At 39.3% G+C, this 18,992-nt stretch overlaps 1 protein-coding gene across 5 annotated transcripts; it reads left to right on the top strand.

Moving 5' to 3' along the window:
- The first annotated feature begins 227 nt into the window (after positions 1 to 227).
- On the top strand, positions 228 to 17,482 carry CFAP206 (cilia and flagella associated protein 206). 5 transcript variants are annotated; one of them, XM_065681285.1, is made up of 14 exons: positions 228 to 371; positions 585 to 693; positions 2,315 to 2,398; positions 2,709 to 2,799; positions 3,899 to 4,087; positions 4,333 to 4,491; positions 6,224 to 6,432; positions 7,709 to 7,828; positions 9,969 to 10,125; positions 10,831 to 10,968; positions 12,541 to 12,627; positions 12,968 to 13,161; positions 14,195 to 14,338; positions 17,174 to 17,482. In XM_065681285.1, the coding sequence occupies exons 2-14, from the start codon at positions 586 to 588 to the stop codon at positions 17,402 to 17,404; spliced, it is 1,911 nt and encodes a 636-aa protein (XP_065537357.1). In that variant the 5' UTR covers positions 228 to 371; position 585; the 3' UTR covers positions 17,405 to 17,482. The 5 variants fall into 5 exon arrangements, with proteins under 5 accessions (XP_065537357.1, XP_065537355.1, XP_065537356.1 ...); XM_065681283.1 differs by having other exon boundaries at positions 9,927 to 10,125; XM_065681284.1 differs by lacking the exon at positions 17,174 to 17,482 and adding an exon at positions 16,618 to 17,165 and having other exon boundaries at positions 9,927 to 10,125.
- The last annotated feature ends 1,510 nt before the right edge of the window (positions 17,483 to 18,992 follow it).

Here is an 18,992-nt window from a genome sequence, read left to right as displayed (position 1 = left end):
TCTCCACACAGCCTGTATTTGTGCTTGGGATTGTGCCGACCCATGTGCAGGACGTTGCACATGGCTGTGTTGAACTTCGTGTGGATGTTTAGGCACACATCTACATATACTCCTATGCCTTTTTATACACATTTGGTACGTATGCAGGGCATATATGCCTATATTTTGCATGTACACCCATGTAAATATTCTTTGCACACAGACACACATCCACAGCCGCACCCGCAGCGCTCCCTCCGGGCCGCGGCGGCAGAGGCCGGGCCGCGTCCCCATGGCAACACCGGTGGCTGGTGCCCGCCTGCGGCCCTTTTTCTCCTCTCTCCGCTGGCCGGGACAGGCCAGGGCCGGGGCGGTGTGTAGAGACGGTTCGGGTGAGTTTGGGGCGCTCTGTAGGCGCCCGATGCGGTGGGAGAGCTGTCGGGACGGGGATGTCCCGGCAAGCGGCCGAGGCGCAGGAGCCGGGGGGCTGCGGGCGGCGGCGCGGCGGCACGAGGGACCTGAGCCCCACGTGGCGAAACGTTGAAAAGCGCTCCCGAGCTCTTCTTAAACGAGTGCTGATGGCGTTAACGCGTGTGCTTGTGCAGCATGTCCGCCGACCGGGCCAGGGATGTCGTCAGGAAAATCATTCGCGAGATCGGTCAGGAATGCGCCACCCAGGGACAAACTGTTCCTGAAACCGTAGTGGCTTTCATGGTAAGGGCAAAGTAAGTGTTCAGGGCTGCTTTTTATTGTTAATTCATATGAGTGCTTTTCTAATCGCGTTCAAATTCTGCTATGGAGCGTAAAATATTGAGGTAAATATGTCATGATGGCCTACAGATGAGATGTTTCAGACCTGTGTGCCTGTAGCTTGGCTGTTCAAACTGGGTTTTGAGGCTTTTATGAGGTAGGGGATTAATTTCACACGAGGTCAGTAGCTCCCCTGAGGTCACCAATGCTGCTTGGACTGAATGACATAGGAGAGGATGGAAAGTATTCCTTTAGTCTTAAAAGTCACCAAATGTAAAATGACAAGTCCATGGCTGGGATGGCAGTAGCCAAGGCTGTCAGGGGTGAGTTGGACCTTGAGGTTTCTGATTGATTGCCCACACTAAGAAGTTTTAAAGGGATGTTCAGTGATATTCAATAGGGGGTACTAAAGTCATGGAAAAGTAGTTAATTCCTCTGAAATGCTATCTATGTGAACATAAGGCCCTGAAAAGGATGCAGGCCCTGAGTCCTGGAAGCTCTTTGAACTCCAACTCAGAGTTCTGCCTCAGTTTTCTTCTGCAGGGAGAGAAACCATTTGATTTTGTTTTTAAAGTGAAAAAGAGAAGTGTGCCCAAGTTTGAATAACATTTCTTCCCACTCTCATAAATGAACAAAAAGGCATGACTCATGGGCAAATGTTTATTGCAGCAGCTATATTTATTCTTTGACTGTTACCTCTTCCCTCTACTGTTACGGATTCTTTTATTTGTTTCTCTGTTTTGGCAGGGCCACAAAGTATATATGGGCTGAATCTTTGAAGGAGTGGGCTTGGATCCCACTTAGACTAAAAATGAAATGGAATCAGTCTCAGTGTTGTCCTTGGTAGACAACTTAAGTATCCTAAAAAATATTACACACTCTGACATCTCACTTCTGCACTGCTGCAGAATATAGTCCAAATGCATCTGCAAAGCTCAGTCTGAAGAAAGATGGAGCTATGTTCTTTTTTATGAATGATATAAGAACAGAATCAGCTCTCAAGAAACTTGTAAATGAATGTAAATGGTGCACAGCAGTCCTATTAGTCTGCCTTTTTCTAAATGTGACATCATGGCATTAAAAAGTTACATTGGGTTCAGAAGCAGTGTTAGTCAATTAAACATGATCATTAAAACTTATGTGAATTATAGTGAGTGAAGATCCTGTACTGGGCAAGATATGCAGCATGCATACCAGCTGCAAACGTGCAGGTAGTTCCCTGTATGCAGAGCAGAATGGATTTTTTTTATCCAAATCCAACATTCGTACTGGTACATATAACAACCACAATGGATTTTTTTAAGATTTTACTTAGAAAAATATATATTCAGGAAAGGAGATGCATTGAAATACTCCTCTGCAAAGTTGCATCACAAATAGATTTTTTTCCCCTTATATCTGAGAACTGAGATTGAAACTGGCAGCATGTGAAATGATGTAACTTTGTTTCATTATAAAAGGTTGAAATGGGAAAAAAAATAGTAAAGAAATATTGGCTGCATTGGAGATTTTTCAGAAAACAAAAGGTTAGTTGCAGAGTGTATGTTGAGATGTAAATTAATAGCTTTCTTTTGGCAATCTCTAGGTGAAAGCTGTTGCTTTAGATCCCAGAAATGACTTTAAAGTGGATCAAATGCTTACAAAAGAAGATGTGCAAAATGTTATCCAGGTAATTCTGACATCATGTTGAGAGTCAGCACTTAGCTAAGACTGTAGCATTATTTGCTACCTGTTCCTGTACCTAAAATGCCATTTTATTCTGGTATGAACACTTTCAAAATGTTAATACTACTTTTTCTGTCATGGTTCTGTAGCTAAAGACTGGACTATGTGTTTCCTCGTGTAAATAAATGCCTTATGCAGAGAGAATGGCAGCGAGGGGGCTCTACTGAAGTTGTGAAACCTGCAGCATAATCACTGTCTGTTCAGACTTTTCCCCAGAGATGAGAAAGAACTCACTTCTCTGTCTCTCTTCGTAGCTCTGTGTTACCAGACTGCTTGACACAACAAACCCATCCCTGAGCACAATTAAGATGCAAGTTTACTTTGATATGAACTATGCAAACCGAGGTAATTTCAAATATGTTTCCATAGAAGAAGTTGATGCTGAGTTAAGGATTCAGTATCTCTCTCTGTAGGGCTAACAATGATTCCTCTTAAATGACTGCTGATAGTAATGCAAAATAAAAATCCCTGGAGAACTGTACTGCGTAGAAGTATGGTGTTTCAGTATGGATGTAGTAGAGGAAACAATATGCATTAGATTTGAAAGTACACTCATCCTGTCTGGGAGGTTGCTAAACATAATGTATTAGATCACTTGAGAACAATTACGCTTTCAGGTGCAGTGGATAGCTGCCTTCAGGAAGAAAAACTTGTGCACCTGTGTATTTGAAAGAGAACTAGTACCCAGAACTGCACTGTCTGAAAGAGAACTTGATGTTTTATCAATAGCCCTAATTGAGAGATATGAGGAATCTTGAACAATCAGTTACAGTTTTAACTGAGTATATTTTGGTCTTATCAGTGGTAACTTCATATGGTCTGAGAATGGGAATGTGGAAGAAAAATTACATGGAGAAAATGGCTCTCTTGTAACTGTAACTTCAGATCCAAACGGGACACTGAGGGCTGGCTGGGAAACAGAGGGCAGAACAAAAGTAGACAAAAAATAAACATTTCTGTGTGGGGAGATAATGAAAATGTTTTCTTGTTAGCATGGATTAAACCCAAAAACTAGCAACACTATGAAGCTGCTCCATAGTCCTTTGCATATAAAAAGCTCAGTAAGCTCAGTAAGTCTAGGAGGATTCTGAGATCCTGAGTAGTCTTCAGATTTGAGCATGTAACATTAGGCGTGTATCGTGTGTGTGTGTGCTAGGCCCTACTGCAGTCAGAGGAGTTCAGAGAGCCAGAGACTTGCTGATTAATATGGCCTGAATAGTTCTCTGGACTCTACTGACTGATGTTAATCATGATAATTACGTTAATGTTTAACTCCGCTGTTGTTAATTATAATGGTATGGTACCTTAAATATCTCTTACACATTTCTGTGCTTCCAAAACCTTAAGTTAGTGCTCTGACTTGGGTGGAAATGAACCGGACCCTCTATATAAGCCAAATTCCAAAGAATTTAGATGGCACTTTCTAACTGTTCTTCTTTCCTAGCTGAACTCCTCAGTGAGCAGCACCGTGTTCTGGAGACAAGGCTGGCTCCTGTGGTCAGAGATATCACAGATAGTTGTCCTCATCTGCAAGAAGAAATGGAAAATGTGTATCGAAAGATCGTTAGCTATGTGCTGCTGGCCTCTGGCCTAAGATCCCCAACAGATACTGGGGTTGTCAGGGAAGTAACAGGTCAGTAAACTCCCAGGTGTGAAATTAGGCTTTTCTCACTGAAAAATAAAATTTCATCTTATCTTTGCTGGTCTTTAGATACAGCTGTAGTAAACTGGAGTGAATACTTACTACCTACTGTCACTGCTCAGCCTTGGAGTCTAAATTTGCCATAGATTTCCTGCTTTTTGCAGTTGTTCAGGAGAGGGTATGTTTGCTTGTTTAATGATTTTTCTTTTCTGTTCCCTCATACGTAATGCTTATAGCTGCCCTGCAGAGTGTATTCCCCCAGAGAGAGATAATGACTTTCACCTCACTTGGTAAGAAGAGCAAAGAGCAACAGCTGAAAGCTTTTGCCATGCTAGTCACAGGAATTCGGTTGTACAACAAGGCATGTGGGAAAGGAGGAAGCAGCATTGATGACTGTAAGTAGACAGCTGCATTTGGGCTGTGTATTCCCAAATAATTCTCCCTGGGCTTCTTCACTGGAGCAGCTCCAATAATATCACATCTCTAGGTAAACATCTTTGACTCAGAGCCTGTAAATCTGAAGGAAAAGTAAATATTTGGTACTGATTATAGGATTCCACGTAGGCTACTACTTTTTAGCTAAGAGGGAGCCCTGTGTGGTTGATGTGGAAGTATTATATGTATTAACTTCGTGCACTAATTTACTTCATGATAACTTGTTCCATGATCCCTTGCCATTAAATTAATTAAATATGTAATGTTTGCCTTTAAAAGTAGTTAAAATCTTAAAAGGACGCTTGTCAATCCAGTTACGATTTTCAGTTGAATACGTGTGATGAGAAGTGATAAAAGTTGCAGAGGCATTATCTGTATTCTGGTAATTTAGAGTAACCTCTTCAGGTTCTTAACATATTCTCAAAAATCTTACATTTTGAATATTTCTGCTTCATTAATAAGTAAAAAAAAAGTTGTCAATGGCTACCGTGAAATTTTTCAAGAGCTGTATTCAGTGTAGAGCAATACTTTGTATTCCTCTTACTTTTTCTTTTCCCCCAAAGCCCCATTATTTCTGGTAAATTTACAATCAATAACCAAATAAATGACTGGGCAGTGGAAATGTTTTTGTGAATATGCATGTAGTGTTGTAGCTCATTGTGGAGACTTATTTGTATGAAGGGTCTGCAGCCCAATTTTAGGGTAAAACCTTCTGTTTTGGAAGACCAGAGTTTCTGGAATAAAGGTTACAGCACATACTTTTCCTAATAAGAAAATGGTGTTTTATTGGAAAGCAAAACACTGGCTTAGCTAGACATGATTTTAAATAAAGCACAGAAAAAGAAGTAAGCAACTTTCTAGATTTGGTGGTAATTTTTTTTTTCTCATATGCTAAGCAAGGCATTGTTGGTTTTCTATTTTTAAAACATATACTTTCCCACAAATGTCAGCTGGCTGAGTCTATCCTAGGTTCACTGGGCCTGAGTTACAGCGTGACAGAACATTATACTATTGTGGTTCTACAAAAGGCACAATTTACAACATGTTATGGTCTTTGTCACTGTAATATGTGTGGGATTTAGAATAGGTAGTATGATTGTTAATCCTGTTACCTTTGCTGGCTTACTATAACACGGGCTTTTTTGCACTGAGCTGTTTACATATGATTTAATGGAAAAAACACAGCATGAATGCTCTTAGGTGAGGAGATAAAATGGATGTCTTTATGTTTTGGGCCAGTAGTTAGACTGCTAAAGTCTTAATGTAAGTGTTAGCAGCAGTCTCACCTGGGCTTGGTTTTCTACCCTGCTTCCAAAAAGTAAATCAGCCAAGTGCTCGGCTTTCTCCAGCTGTGGTTAGACCACTCGTAGTACCTGTACAAATTTACTTCCCATTCTGGCTTTGTTAAATCTAAGCTCTCTGTGCTCACAAGGGTTTGGGTAAACATACCTCAGGCGCAGTTCCTTGCACTGCTGATTGCTGATGTTGCTAGCATGAAAAGTATTTTACAAATGAGGAAACCAAGAACTGAAAATCGTGCTAAAAAGGAATTCATGAAGATAAGGACAAAATTTAGACATCAAAATTGATCAAAATGGAAGACTGCTTTGTTCAAATACTGCATTTCAGCCATTTGCAAATGATTAAAATAATTCTATTTATACATATCTCATATTTATTCTGCACAAATAGTGCCGGCCATTCTGAATGAAGCCATTCCGTCAGCTACACAGACTATCGATGAAGGTCTTAATAATTGCCACCTACGGGCCCACCGGTACACAGCTCTGTTGGAATCCATGCAGGAAGACCAACACAGGCATACACAGCTAAGTTCTTTTAAATTAAAAGAAGCACTGTTCAATGTGAGACAATATGAGGCCTTCCTTTGCATCCTTCTGGTGAGATACCATCATGTTATATCCTGTGGGTTTTTATTGCAGATGGAACATATTCAAGTTACCTACTTGTACAGGACAGAAATACAAGAAAAATTATTCAGAAATAAATGAAAAAAAAAAAGTATAGACTAATTTAGGTTAGAAAGAACCTTGAATATCATTGGATCCAACCATTAACGTAGCACTGCCACATCCACCACTAAACCATGTCTATAAGTACCACATCTATATGTCTTTTAAATATCTCCAAGGGTAGTGACTCCACCACTCCCCTGGGCAGCCTGTGCTAGTGCTTGGCAACCTTTTTGTCGAAGACATTTTTCTTAATATCTAATCTAAATCTTCCCTTGTGCACTTGAGGCCATTTCTTCTTGTCCTATCGCTTGCTACCTGGGAGAAGAGACTGACACTACCCTTGCTGCAACCTCCTTTCAGGTAGTTGTAGAGAGTGATAAGGTCCTCATCCTCCTTTTCTCCAGAGTAAACAACCCCAGTTCCCTCATTTATCTGCCTCTTCATCCTGGTAAGGTGGTTTATAACAGATCCCCACCATGATATCTGCTATATGAGAACCTACATCACCTGTCATACTGAGCTTTGTGCCTAACGTACTGGGTTTGGCTACTCTTAGCTAAAAGACAAAATGGATTGCTTGTTTCAGTCTGTCTGTGCTTCCATTCAATTTCAGGAATTTTCCTCTTTTAGTTTAATTTCATTAACAAAGAACTTTAAAAGTAGGACTTTTTTCTTGTTTTCCTGCTGATACTCACTCTATCCCAAAAGGCATAAGAGAAAAAAACCTCTGTGTTCAATTCATAAAGCATCTCAATTTTAGTCTGAAGACATTCCCAACATATATGGAGTCATCAGAAATCTTTGAAGAATACAATTTAAATTCTTGAAATTTTATGGGTTTTTTGTTTGGTTGGATTTTGGGTTTGGTTTTTTTAAAGACCTTTACATTTGTTTTTTGAGAAACTGCAGTCTTTCCTGTATAGCATAAGGCTTAGAAAGATATTTCCTTTCTGTTTTTTCTTTCCATTTTTTTTTAGTGTAAAAATGTTGAGGTTTTTTGTAAAAAATTACTGGTGTATGTTGAGAGAAGTGCCTGGTTTTATACTTAGAGAAAAATGTATTTTGTGGATAGTCAGGGTACATTTCATTCCTTAGAACAGTTGTCTGAAATCAGTTGAATTAAGAGATCCAAGTAAATACTTATTACTAAATACTTGATTTTTTGACTGTCATACTTACCTGAAGTAAGTTCTGTTTTCAGTCTGATGCAATTACAAGTGCTCAAGAAGTCAAAAAGATGCAAGAGCAGTTTGCAACAACAATGGAGCAGTTGAAAAGCACAGTGGAGAATAAAGTTTCTGTAGATGCCAATGAAGTTTTTGTAAGTATTTTGAATGGAAACCCTATTTCTTCTTAATTATAAAAAAATACTTAAGTATTATGAAAGAGAATCATAGAATCATAGAATCATAGAATGGTTAGGGTTGGAAGGGACCTCAAGATCATCTAGTTCCAACCCCCCTGCCATGGGCAGGGACACCTCTCACTAAACCATCCAACACAAGGCTTCATCCAACCTGGCCTTGAACACTGCCAGGGATGGAGCACTCACAACCTCCCTGGGCAACCGATTCCAGTGTCTCACCACCCTAACAGAAAAGAATTTCCTCCTTATATCCAGTCTAAACTTCCCCTGTTTAAACTTTAACCCGTTACCCCTTGTCCTGTCACTACAGTCCCTGACAAAGAGTCCCTCCCCAGCATCCCTATAGGCCCCCTTCAGGTACTGGAAGGCTGCTATTAGGTCCCCACGCAGCCTTCTCTTCTCCAGGCTGAACAGCCCCAACTTCCTCAGCCTGTCTTCATACGGGAGGTGCTCCAGTCCCCTGATCATCCTCGTGGCCCTCCTCTGGACTTGTTCCAGCAGTTCCATGTCCTTTTTATGTTGAGGACACCAGAACTGCACACAATACTCCAGGTGAGGTCTTTTTGTATAGTTTTTGTTAAGAAAAAAGCTACATTTTTGTCTCTATTATAACAGCATCTGTGGTTTTTGAAGGGGCCAACTAAACAGAAAGGCTTGATTTCAAGGTGAAAGAAAAGCAAGGTACCAAAAGGGAGAGAAGGAATCAAGTGGGTTTTACTATGCCTTGAGTAATTTGTCAGTATTAATAGATTTACAGTGGTATTTTCCTGTTTTTATAAATATTTCCTGTTCCTTGCAGAAACTGTAAAGATGACAGGTAACAGCACATCAGTGTGATTCTTTTGAAGTCCTTTCAGATAGCAATTCCTGTAATTACAGTATGAGTCTTTGATAATCATTTTTCTAAAGAAATCACGTTTATGTGATGGGGGTTTCAGCCTCTTTGCCCCTCCCAGTACCTTCTGAAACTGTTGGCCAATTCCAGTTGAATTTGTCAGAGCCTGGCAATCTGAAATTATATAATTTTCTGCAAGTTTTGTGGAACACAACCAAGAGACAAAATTAGAGCCCTCCTGAAGGACTTATCTGTAAGACAAGGCTTATATTTGTAGGAAGCATTTGTTTTAGGAAACATAGTAGATTTCATGAATGTTCTTTGTTAATTCTAGAAAGAATTGATTGGGATCTTCCTGTCCTTACTTTAGTTTCTTCCATTTTTGTAACCATAAAATTTCCACAGCATTAGAGATGCTGATGAATTCCAGAGCTGACTTTGTTGGCTATTCTTATAATAATATTGTTAACATGCATAAAATACAATGTTGTTTGTGTGCATTTCAGATTTGTTCAATCTCCTCTGCGTGTTTAGATGTAAAAGGGCACATTTTATGTCACTGTCACTGAAATCATCATTTATAGTTAGAGTTTGTAGGCTTCTGCTGTACATGTGTACAGCTGTATGTCAGCGTTGCTGCTGGGAATGGCAGATTCCAGTTCTGTTGGGAATGCTGTACCACTGGGGTGGTACAGCAGAGTACTTGCAAGTAAGGGCTTGCAACCCATTAATCTGTCACACCTGATGGCCTGGGGGCTGTGGTACCAAGTCACTCTGGAAGCAGGGCAGGCAAAACAACAAAACCCGATTTTTTGCACATAAAAGGTGTGGGTTTACTTCAGTTGGTAGTTAACCAGGTGCATTTCTTCTGAACAATTATTCCTGAACACCTTGTTTTCAGTTGTAAAACTGTATTGTCAGGGAAACACTAAATTCCAAGCATGTACTCAGAGTAACATATTTCAGAAAGGCTGTGGTGTAAAATGTAGAAAGGTGCCATTCGGGCCTGTAGGCCTATGTGCTGGCTGTACGTGCTTTGGGTGTGTGTGAAGGGAACTCCTCTTACTATGCCAGTAGTTTCCCTGGAATTTCTCAGTGCTGAAGGCCTTAGAGATCAGCCCCACTTTGTTCGTAGCAGGGATTGTTGTGCACAGCACCTGGGTTACACTGCAGAAATAAAACAAATCTGGATTTCAGCTCATTTTCTTTATTTTCTAGCCTCTCTTTATTGCACTTTCTAACCTCTGGACCGGCTTTCAGGATGAGATGCTGCTGCTAAAGTCCCTCACAAGTATGACTAACAATCTGCAACAGTTCTCAGAAATCCAGTCACAGCTTTTTCCTGAGGAACTGCTAACATCTCTTCTGGAAGGACTGACTGTGAAAAGTGATGAGGAAAGGTTAAGAGAAACCACGGGTACTGAAAGTTATTGGTTTTCTTTGATTTCCCAAGATTTGGTGGTTTGAATTTTTTTACAGAAGGCTCTCCATATGTATTTTTTAATAATCAGAACTTGCACAGTAAATTAAAATACAGCGTGTAGTGTGTGGATTTAGTTTTCAGGTAACGTAGTTTGGGCTTTTACTTTTGTATATAAAAACATAAATATAGAATAGATGAAATTATAAATAATTATAGATAGATAAAATCTGTAGAATAGATCTACTAGACACAAACATGCCTTATAAAAATGGCAGAATGATCAGGGAAGAATGCTTTTTTTTTAACTTCTTATGCTTGTTTATGTCTTTTTAGACCTTTCAGAACTTCTGAAATGGAGGGGGAATAAAACTAATCTAACAGGACTTTGGTAATCAGACATATTTGTTTGTAAGATGGTATCCCTAGCAACCAAGCTATACTTAAGGGGATTTGTAATGCCTGAGTGGGAGAAAACAAAACAGAAGAATAAGATACTACCTTCCTGTTGTTGTCCCCTGCTTCCAAAGAAAACTAACACTGCTAAAGAAGCCTCTTGCAGGACTGATTTTTCAGTAGGATCTCTCTTAAGACAGGGCTAAAGTTTGGCTTTTGGGATCTTGGTCATCCTGTAACATTATTGTATTTTCATCTTCTGATGTTTTGTCACTGAAATCCTTCCTTCATCCAACCTTTTCTTAGGAACCAGAGTGAATGTTTCTGATTTTGAGAACCAGGAATGGCTTTTTCCAGAGACTATTGATCATTTTGATCAGTTGCTAATCCAGTACCGTGGTTTCTGTGCGCATGCAATTGGTGTAAAAGGCCTCACCCTCCCAGGTATTCTTTTAACTTTCCATACTTTATATGTACAAAAGTAATAGGGAAAATATAAAGACATGTTCTGCATGCATCCTGTAGCTAGAGTACTGTATTATCATGTTTGCAGTTTTCGCCCCAAATAACTTATTTTGCCTGTTAAAGTATTTTTCTTTAAAAAACACACAAATAAACTGCCCTAAATAGAAGTTAAGAGGCTTTCAAGAAAAAGCAGGCACAAGCAAGCCGAGGCAGAAACAAGATGGAATGGATAAATGTTTTCCAGCTGCTGTATCTGCGTCTGTATAACCTACACTGCAGCTGAATGCAGGCTTGTTTACTGCCATTAATGTGTTTTAATACAGGCATAGGAAAATGGTCATTCCTTCTATTTTGTCTATCTGTGTGTTGCAAACACACCCATTCATGCCTACATCATATGTATTTTTAAATAGCTGTTATAATGTACCAAAAATCTTCTCTGAAAAGAATGCAGAAGTGCACTTGATAAAGTCAAGGAATCATAGGGATTTTTTTTTGGTCTGTTCTAGGTTCATTTGTCTTGAAACAAGCCTGATTTCAGCTACCCCATCAATTCATGTTTTCTGTCTTCCTATCCTTTATAGAACCTATCCATATAGGATTATTATTTTTTAATCTAAGGAATTTCGGAGGAAAATATTGCCATTAATTAGCAGTATTAAAAAAATACATATTTTATCAGCAGTGTAAATTGCTTATTTAGTATTACATATGAGAACAACTGCCCTGGATTGGACCAAAGGTTTCTCTAGCCCTGTATCTAATTTCTGCACATGGACAATCGTGAACACTTGAAGATTATGAGAAATCAAGTAGGAATGATCCTTCCTTAATTATATCGTTCCCTGTTCTAGCAGTTAGTGGTTATGGGATTTCCTCAGATAAATGCTGAGACTGTAACCTTCTGTTGAATAATCCTTGAGAGACATTTTTCATTTATCTAATTGCTTTTTGAATGCATTTAGAGTTTGCCATAGAATATTATTACTGTCAAGAGCCCCACAATTATAATTATATATACTATGAAAAGGTACCTGTTTTTAAGATGGTTTTAAGCTCTGGCTTAGTGATTTAATGAAAAACCTGATAGACTTTCTATTAGGAAAATTAGCAAATAGTAATTTTATATTACACACAATTCATGGTTTTATAACCTCCTATCATATTATTTATTTTTGCTTGTTTCTTTTTAATGCTGAAGAGGCCTCCTTCTTTAATCTCTCCTTCTGTGAAAATTATCCCAAGCCTCTGATCATTCCCAACTCCATTTTACTTCTGCATATTCTGTTATGTTGGAACAAAGTGTAGTATTACAAATGTGGCATTCTTTTTGCTTCTATGATTGCCATTGAGTAGTGCCATTTAGTCTTTCAGGGCACTGTCTATGATGATTCTAGATCTTTCCTGGGCAATGACAGCGGAAGCAGAGTCTACCACTGTCATTGAGCTCAATTTGTGTTTTTCTATGTAAGTTATTCAGCCTTTATTGGCATTTCATTTTCTCTGTTAATTTATTGCCCAGCTTTTCAGCTGCTTCATCTGCTTCTTCAGTTAATTTCAGTGTTATGCCCTTTGGTATAAATGGACTGCTGATCTGCAAGCAAATACTTCTGGAGATTATAGCGGAAACGTTTGTGGGTATGGGCTGTTTTCTTATGCCTTTGCTGTAGGTGTTTTATCTGTTGGTTTTTTTGCAGATATGCAGTAAGGTGAGCTGGATGTGAACTGGGCAAAAGCAGGTGTACTGGCCTAACAAAATAGACTTGTCTGTCTTTAAAAAAGCTTACTTTCAGGGGGTTATTCTGATTTCAGAAAAAAGGAAGTGAAACTGACTTGAGGAAAACACAGAATCTTGATTATGAATGTATTTTGTATTGGATATCATACTGTTCACCATTTTATTTTGTGGAGTTTGGTTTGTTTGGGTTTTTGGCTTTTTTTGTTTTGGTTTTGGTGGGTTTTTTTTTTTTTTTTTTAGGAAATCCTGCCATTGGAATTTTGAAGCACAAGGAGAAATGTTATGTTTTCACTTCCAAAGAAGCTGCATACATCTTTGCTCAAGATCCAGATAAGTTCATTCAGCTGAATGTAGAAAAAGCAAAAGAATATGCAGAACTAATTCAATTGCTTGAGCTTCAGCATCAGTTTGAATACCTTGTTCCATATGCACAGGTACACATTGCCCATGTCTCTTGCTGAACAGCTCACTGATTGGTTTGTCCTTTCTAGTACATAAAGAGAACAGATGATACCAATCTTTAGAATCTTTTCATTTGTCTGTCATACAGAAAGTCTGAAGGTCCATCTTTTCTAGGTCTTCAGAGTGTTGATGAGAAACATTTTCCCTTTATGTTGTTCTTACCTTATCTCTTCATAGGAGAGTACATAGAGCCAAAGGATTGTGATAGCAATAAAAGCTGTTTGTCCTTAGCCTAGAAAGATCCTGTGTCTGATGTTTCTTTTCCTTATTTTTGCAAAACTTAAAGGCACAGTAAATAAGTGCAATAGAAGATAAGCCAGATACCATATTAACTGGAGCTTTAGCTTAGCAGTTCGTCTGTATGTGCTGGATGAGGGTGGAATGATATCTGGGGACAGGAATTACGGATTATATTACAAAATTAAAAGGAACTCATTAATCGTGAATGTGACAATGCTACTATGTGAAATCCAAAGACTTTCTTTGGATTCATAGACTTTCTCTGTGATCCACTGTGAATTCTAGGTCCCTAGCAATGGAAAGAAGGTAGTCTTGAACTGGCCCTTGGTGAGAAAGATAGAGTTTACGTCCTGGCTCTGGCAGAGATGTAAGCACTTCTCCCAGCTATGTTGTGACTTTTAGTCCATTCATAAGGACAGACTGAGGTGCCTGCTTCATAAAATACTGGTAGCAGTGGTGATGGGACCCCTTCTTACAAGAATCCAGTGATGAAGCACTTACTCGGGATGTGGGAGTCTCAGCTGTGGCCTCTGCTTAAAGGGCTTTCTGACAGAAATTAAATCCATCTAGTACTTACTGTTTTCTTCTTTTTGGTGGGGGCAGGAAGAGAAAAAACACTGTTGAATGTAAAAATCATTATCCACTTGTGGTTTGCAGGTTTCTGTTTGCTTTTAAAAAGTAGCATATCCATTTGCTATTTTTCTGAGATGTCTGTGTCCTCCTTGGTAATGCCTTGCTTGGTTTTGTTTGTTTGTTTTCATCCAGGCCAGAACTTCAGACAAATGTTTGATGAAACCAACTGTAAAATGTGACAGTAGTTCTCAAACTGATACACATATCTTGCCTCCAACCATTGTGACATCCTATGAGTGGAATGAATGGGAAATGAGAAGAAAAGCTATAAAATTGGTTTGTATTGTTACTGCCAATTTTCATTGTTGGATAACAAAGTTCAGAATAACCTACTGTTAACTTTTGTTCTTTGCAACATAAATCTAACCTTATTCAAAGACACACACTTGGTTACAACTGGTTCAGTATTTTTTTCCAGGTATTTTCTCTCCTTATTTCTAGACTTTCATATTCTCTCAGTTCTCCCATATTCTTCCCCAGTGCTTCCACTGCTAAGTCTATTCATTCCAAGTTTTTCAGTTGCCTCCTCTAAGGAATAAGAATGTGTTTATTAGCTTGAATTCTAAAGTTGTTTCCCTACACTGAAATAGACAGGTTGAAGATACTACTATATACTTAATGTCTGAAAAAAAAGCCAACAAATCAATTACAACAGGTTGCAGAAAGGTAAAACTTTATTGCACGTTGAGAAATTTATATTAATATTCATTACCATCCAGTAAGAGGAGGAAAATGTCGTAACTGGCAGAGGCTTTCTTTGAGCTAACTTATCCATCCTGGGAAGGTATCAAAGCATGAGGCCTCTTTCATATAGGACTGGAGTGGTAAGAAATGCAAGTAGGTTTTCTGTTGTATATATAAGCCAGAGGAAATGTTTGTTATACTATCATGATGATTTACTTATGGATTGGAAAGCACAGTCTGTCAACAGAAGGTTGGCTGCATACATGAAAGCTTTTCAATATGCACATCTTTAAAAGCTTCTTTCTGGGGTTTGCCAGCACATGCCGAGGCCCATGTATAGCACCTGGTTTTCAGAATTCAATCAAAATGAACTTGTGAGTACAGGGAATATTGCAGTTACCAGTATTCACTGGCCACAGAATGTTGCAGGGTTGACTACATTTTTTCTGTGAATTCATGCACTACAGAGGCCTGTGGCCTGCTGTGCTGCTTATTTCTTTTCTGTTGTTCTTTTTGTGATGAAATCTTCAACATTATAAAATGAAGCCAAAATTCTGTACTGAGAAGTCTTGCCAGTGTTAACTGGTTTATAAAGGATTCTAAGTAATAGTTGTTCCTGAGATACGTAAAGAAGCCAATTAAGTTTACAAGGGGCCTGGCTAAAAGCCTCTTTGCTTCTCTAATGGACAAAAGTACATAAATAAATATAAGGTGTGGTCAGTGACTTATTTTAGCATAAGCAAAAGTGGCTGTTTCCCAATAGCTGGACATTAAGACCATTCACAGGCAAATGTGTAGCTCATTAGTTTGAGATATATAGAGAAAGTACTTTAAAGTACTAAGAGTGTTTTAGCCTCAACTGTCCATACGGGAGATGAGTTATGCTGAGATGAAACAAAAAATCCCAGATGCATGCAAGTGTTTTGTCTATAGTGACTATGCTGAATCTGTAATATGGAGCTGATACAACATTTAGAATCAAAGTACTAAAATAACAGGAAAACTTACCAATGCATCTGTGAGTTTGATACTTTAGGGGAGCACTGGACATATTTTGGGGTTTTAGAAAATGAGCTCATATGTCTTAGTTTTCTTCCTGCTGTTCATAGTTAGCCAGAAAACTCACAGTGATAGTGATGAAGTGTTAAAATATAACATCATTAGAATACCTATTTGATGTCACAAGTAAAATTTTCAGCTCACATTTGTTTCTCTGTGCAAGCACAGTTCCTTGCAGTAGCATGCGTTTGGTTTTCAAGAGGGATAAGCATAAAAGACAGTATCTCATCCCTGCTTTTGTTATAATTGTCATAAAAATCCTTGGAATAATGGACTAAAATACTGTCTTTCTTTCTACGCTGTCTCTTCAGAAAGTTCTTTATTATTCTTTTCTGTATTTTCCTTGGTGACACCGTGCGTAAGTTTCATTTGTAGATTGAAATGTGTCTAAATACAGGTGCTTTAACTTCTGCTCTAGCTGAGAGGGACCTAGTTAGTGGAGTCTGGAGAACATTTTGACTCATCCCAATACAAACACTGAATTAGGCCAACTTAATCACTCTCCAGCTTCCACTGACTCCAGTCTCTGCTGTCTGGACTGGATTCCAGGGACTTTCTCACTTACATGCAGGGGCCTGTATCCCACCACGAGACTGTATTTTTGTATTTTTATTACATTATGTCATATGATTTACAGCATGCATGTCTTCTGACATAGAAAGCTCATTGGACTAAGGAACATTTTGTTGTTTCAAGTGCTGACTTTGTAATATTAACACTATGAGAAGTGTTTTTTGTTGTTGCATATACAGCAGTTTCTGTGATTAAACAGAACTTTAATTATAAATTATCTTAACTTTTGCCCCTTGCAGGGATTAAAGAGCAATGTCTTGAAAGAAGGCATTTTCCCCTTTTACCTGATACTTCGTGACACCAACCCCCAAACCTCATCACATTTGGTAGGAACCAAAAGACTTGATCCTGTAGTTGGCTTATCCACAATATTTCGCACCCTGATTGCAGATGCCCAGAGGGACTTATCCAAACCTGACATCATGGTCAGGGGGCTTTCAGATCTATTGAAATTAATTTGAAGTACTGAAGAGCTTACCATGAAACCAGTATTTTATTCTAACAAAACAAAGGCTTCAGCATTTAACAAAATACGAAGCAAAATGACTAAAGGAAAACAGGAAAGCAGTAAGAGGCTGGCTTAAAATTGTGTGGGTACGTACATACATGTGTGCTGCTCACACATCCTGTTAGTTCAGGAGTTATGAAATCACAGTGCAACTGTGTATTGACAGTGGACCATGTTCCGGGTCTGGGAAGCCCAGAGATGTAAAATACACAAACACACCTAAAATACATTAATGCTAAAATGCCAAAGCAGATTTTGCTTAATCTGCTGCTTTTTTGTGTCTTTAGGCCAATTTGCGCCGCAAATTAACTCATGCCATGCAGACTGATCTCAGCAATATGAGAAGACAGAACTGCACCCAAGTGTACTTGCCAAAAGATGTTAGCACCCAGACTAAGCGTGACAACTCAAGCAATGTACCCAGACCACAGATATTCCTGGAAGGTCTCCGAGGACAATCATCTCCTACTACTCATATGGTCAAAGTAAACTTAACAAGAGCAGTAGATGAAACCTAAGTGAAAATGAGAAATTGAATGTATAAACAAAATTCCCTGCATATATCTGAAATATGATAAAAAAGATTTTACTGTGTCTGTTGATTCCAGGAGCAGTTGATTTATTTCATTTATCTTATCTGCTGGGGCTGCTGACTGGCATCAAGTGATAGATATTATAAGCTTGAAGCACCCACATTTTAAACAGCAATTTAGAATCAAGATGTTCCTAAAGATTTGAACATAAACATTTAAATGTGTAGTGTGTGTTCTTAGATTTTCTTGAGGTTTTAATACAATGATTGCTTGCTGAAACACTATCGCGGAGAGCCATGTCTTTGGTACATGGAAAGAATAATGTAAGGCAAATAGCTTTTATGAGATACGGAGGCAATGCTGCAGCTCCTGTGGAGGCATAATTCCCGTTGATGTGAAATGAGAGCAGCACCATGGAGAAGGTCTTGGGGGTGTTGGTTCATGAAAAGTTTAATGTGACAAAGCAGTGTGCACTTGCAGCCCACAAAGCCAACTGTGTCCTGAGCTACATCAACAGGAGCATGACCAGCAGGTCAAGGGAGGTAGTCCTGCCCCACTGCTCTCATGTGACCCCACCTGCAGTACTGCATCCAGCTCTGGATCCCCCAGTACAAGAGGGATGTGGACCTGCTAGAGCAAGTCCAGAGGAGGCCACAAAGATGCTCAGGGAGCTGGAGCAACCCTCCTTTGGAGACAGGCTGAGAGACTTGGGCTTGTTCAGGTTGGAAAAGAGAATGCTCCAGGGAGACCTTATAGCAGCTTCAGTGCTTAAAGGGGCCTACAAGAAATCTGGAGAGGGACTTTTTACAATGACATGTAGTGACAGGACAGGGGTAATGGCTTTAAACTGAAAGAGGGTAGATTCAGATTAGATATTAGGAAGAAATTCTTCACTATGAGGGCAGTGAGGCAGTGGCTCAGGTTGCCCAGAGAAGCTGTGGCTTCCCCATCCCTGGCAGTGTTCAAGGACAGGTTGGATGGAGCTTTGGATGGAGCTTTGAGCGACCTGGTCTAATGGAAGGTGTCCCTGCCCATGTCAGGGGGTTGGAACTGTATGAGCTGTAAGGTCCCTTCCAGCCCAAACCATTCTGTGATTCTATGAAATAAAACTGATATGACGAGAGTCACCTGAATGTCACAGCTCCACCCTTACAGCAGAGCTCTCAAGAAAGTAAAACCAGCAAAAGTAAATCACTCTCAGTCCTTGGGCCTCTCCATTCATTAACCTAAGTGTTAGTGCAGGGTAATAGGCATCACAAGTGTAGGCCGAGGCGGGGAAGAGAAAATTTACTTCCCATGGCTCTGGCAGCCTTTTAGGACTCTAGCAATTTCTGTATTCATCAACTAAGCAGTGTGCTGGTGAGCACGCTGAAACCATGGGACCTTATCTCCAGGGCACCTTTTCAAAAGCTCTGTTTCACTTATGTTTGAAAAACTAAAGCACAACAGGAAAAGGTTTTCAGCTTTATTTCATTGTGACAGGGAAATACATGCCAGGTCTTATCAATGCAACTGCAGCTAGTACTTCTGCTTGTGAATTGTGAGCTTCAAGATGAAACATCTCAAATGCAAG

The sequence above is a fragment of the Lathamus discolor genome, chromosome 5 (genome assembly GCF_037157495.1).
Source record: "Lathamus discolor isolate bLatDis1 chromosome 5, bLatDis1.hap1, whole genome shotgun sequence".
NCBI classification, from domain to species: domain Eukaryota; kingdom Metazoa; phylum Chordata; class Aves; order Psittaciformes; family Psittacidae; genus Lathamus; species Lathamus discolor.
The sequence above is the reverse complement of the archived record's forward strand: the minus strand, read 5'-3'. Positions and strand labels throughout refer to the sequence as shown.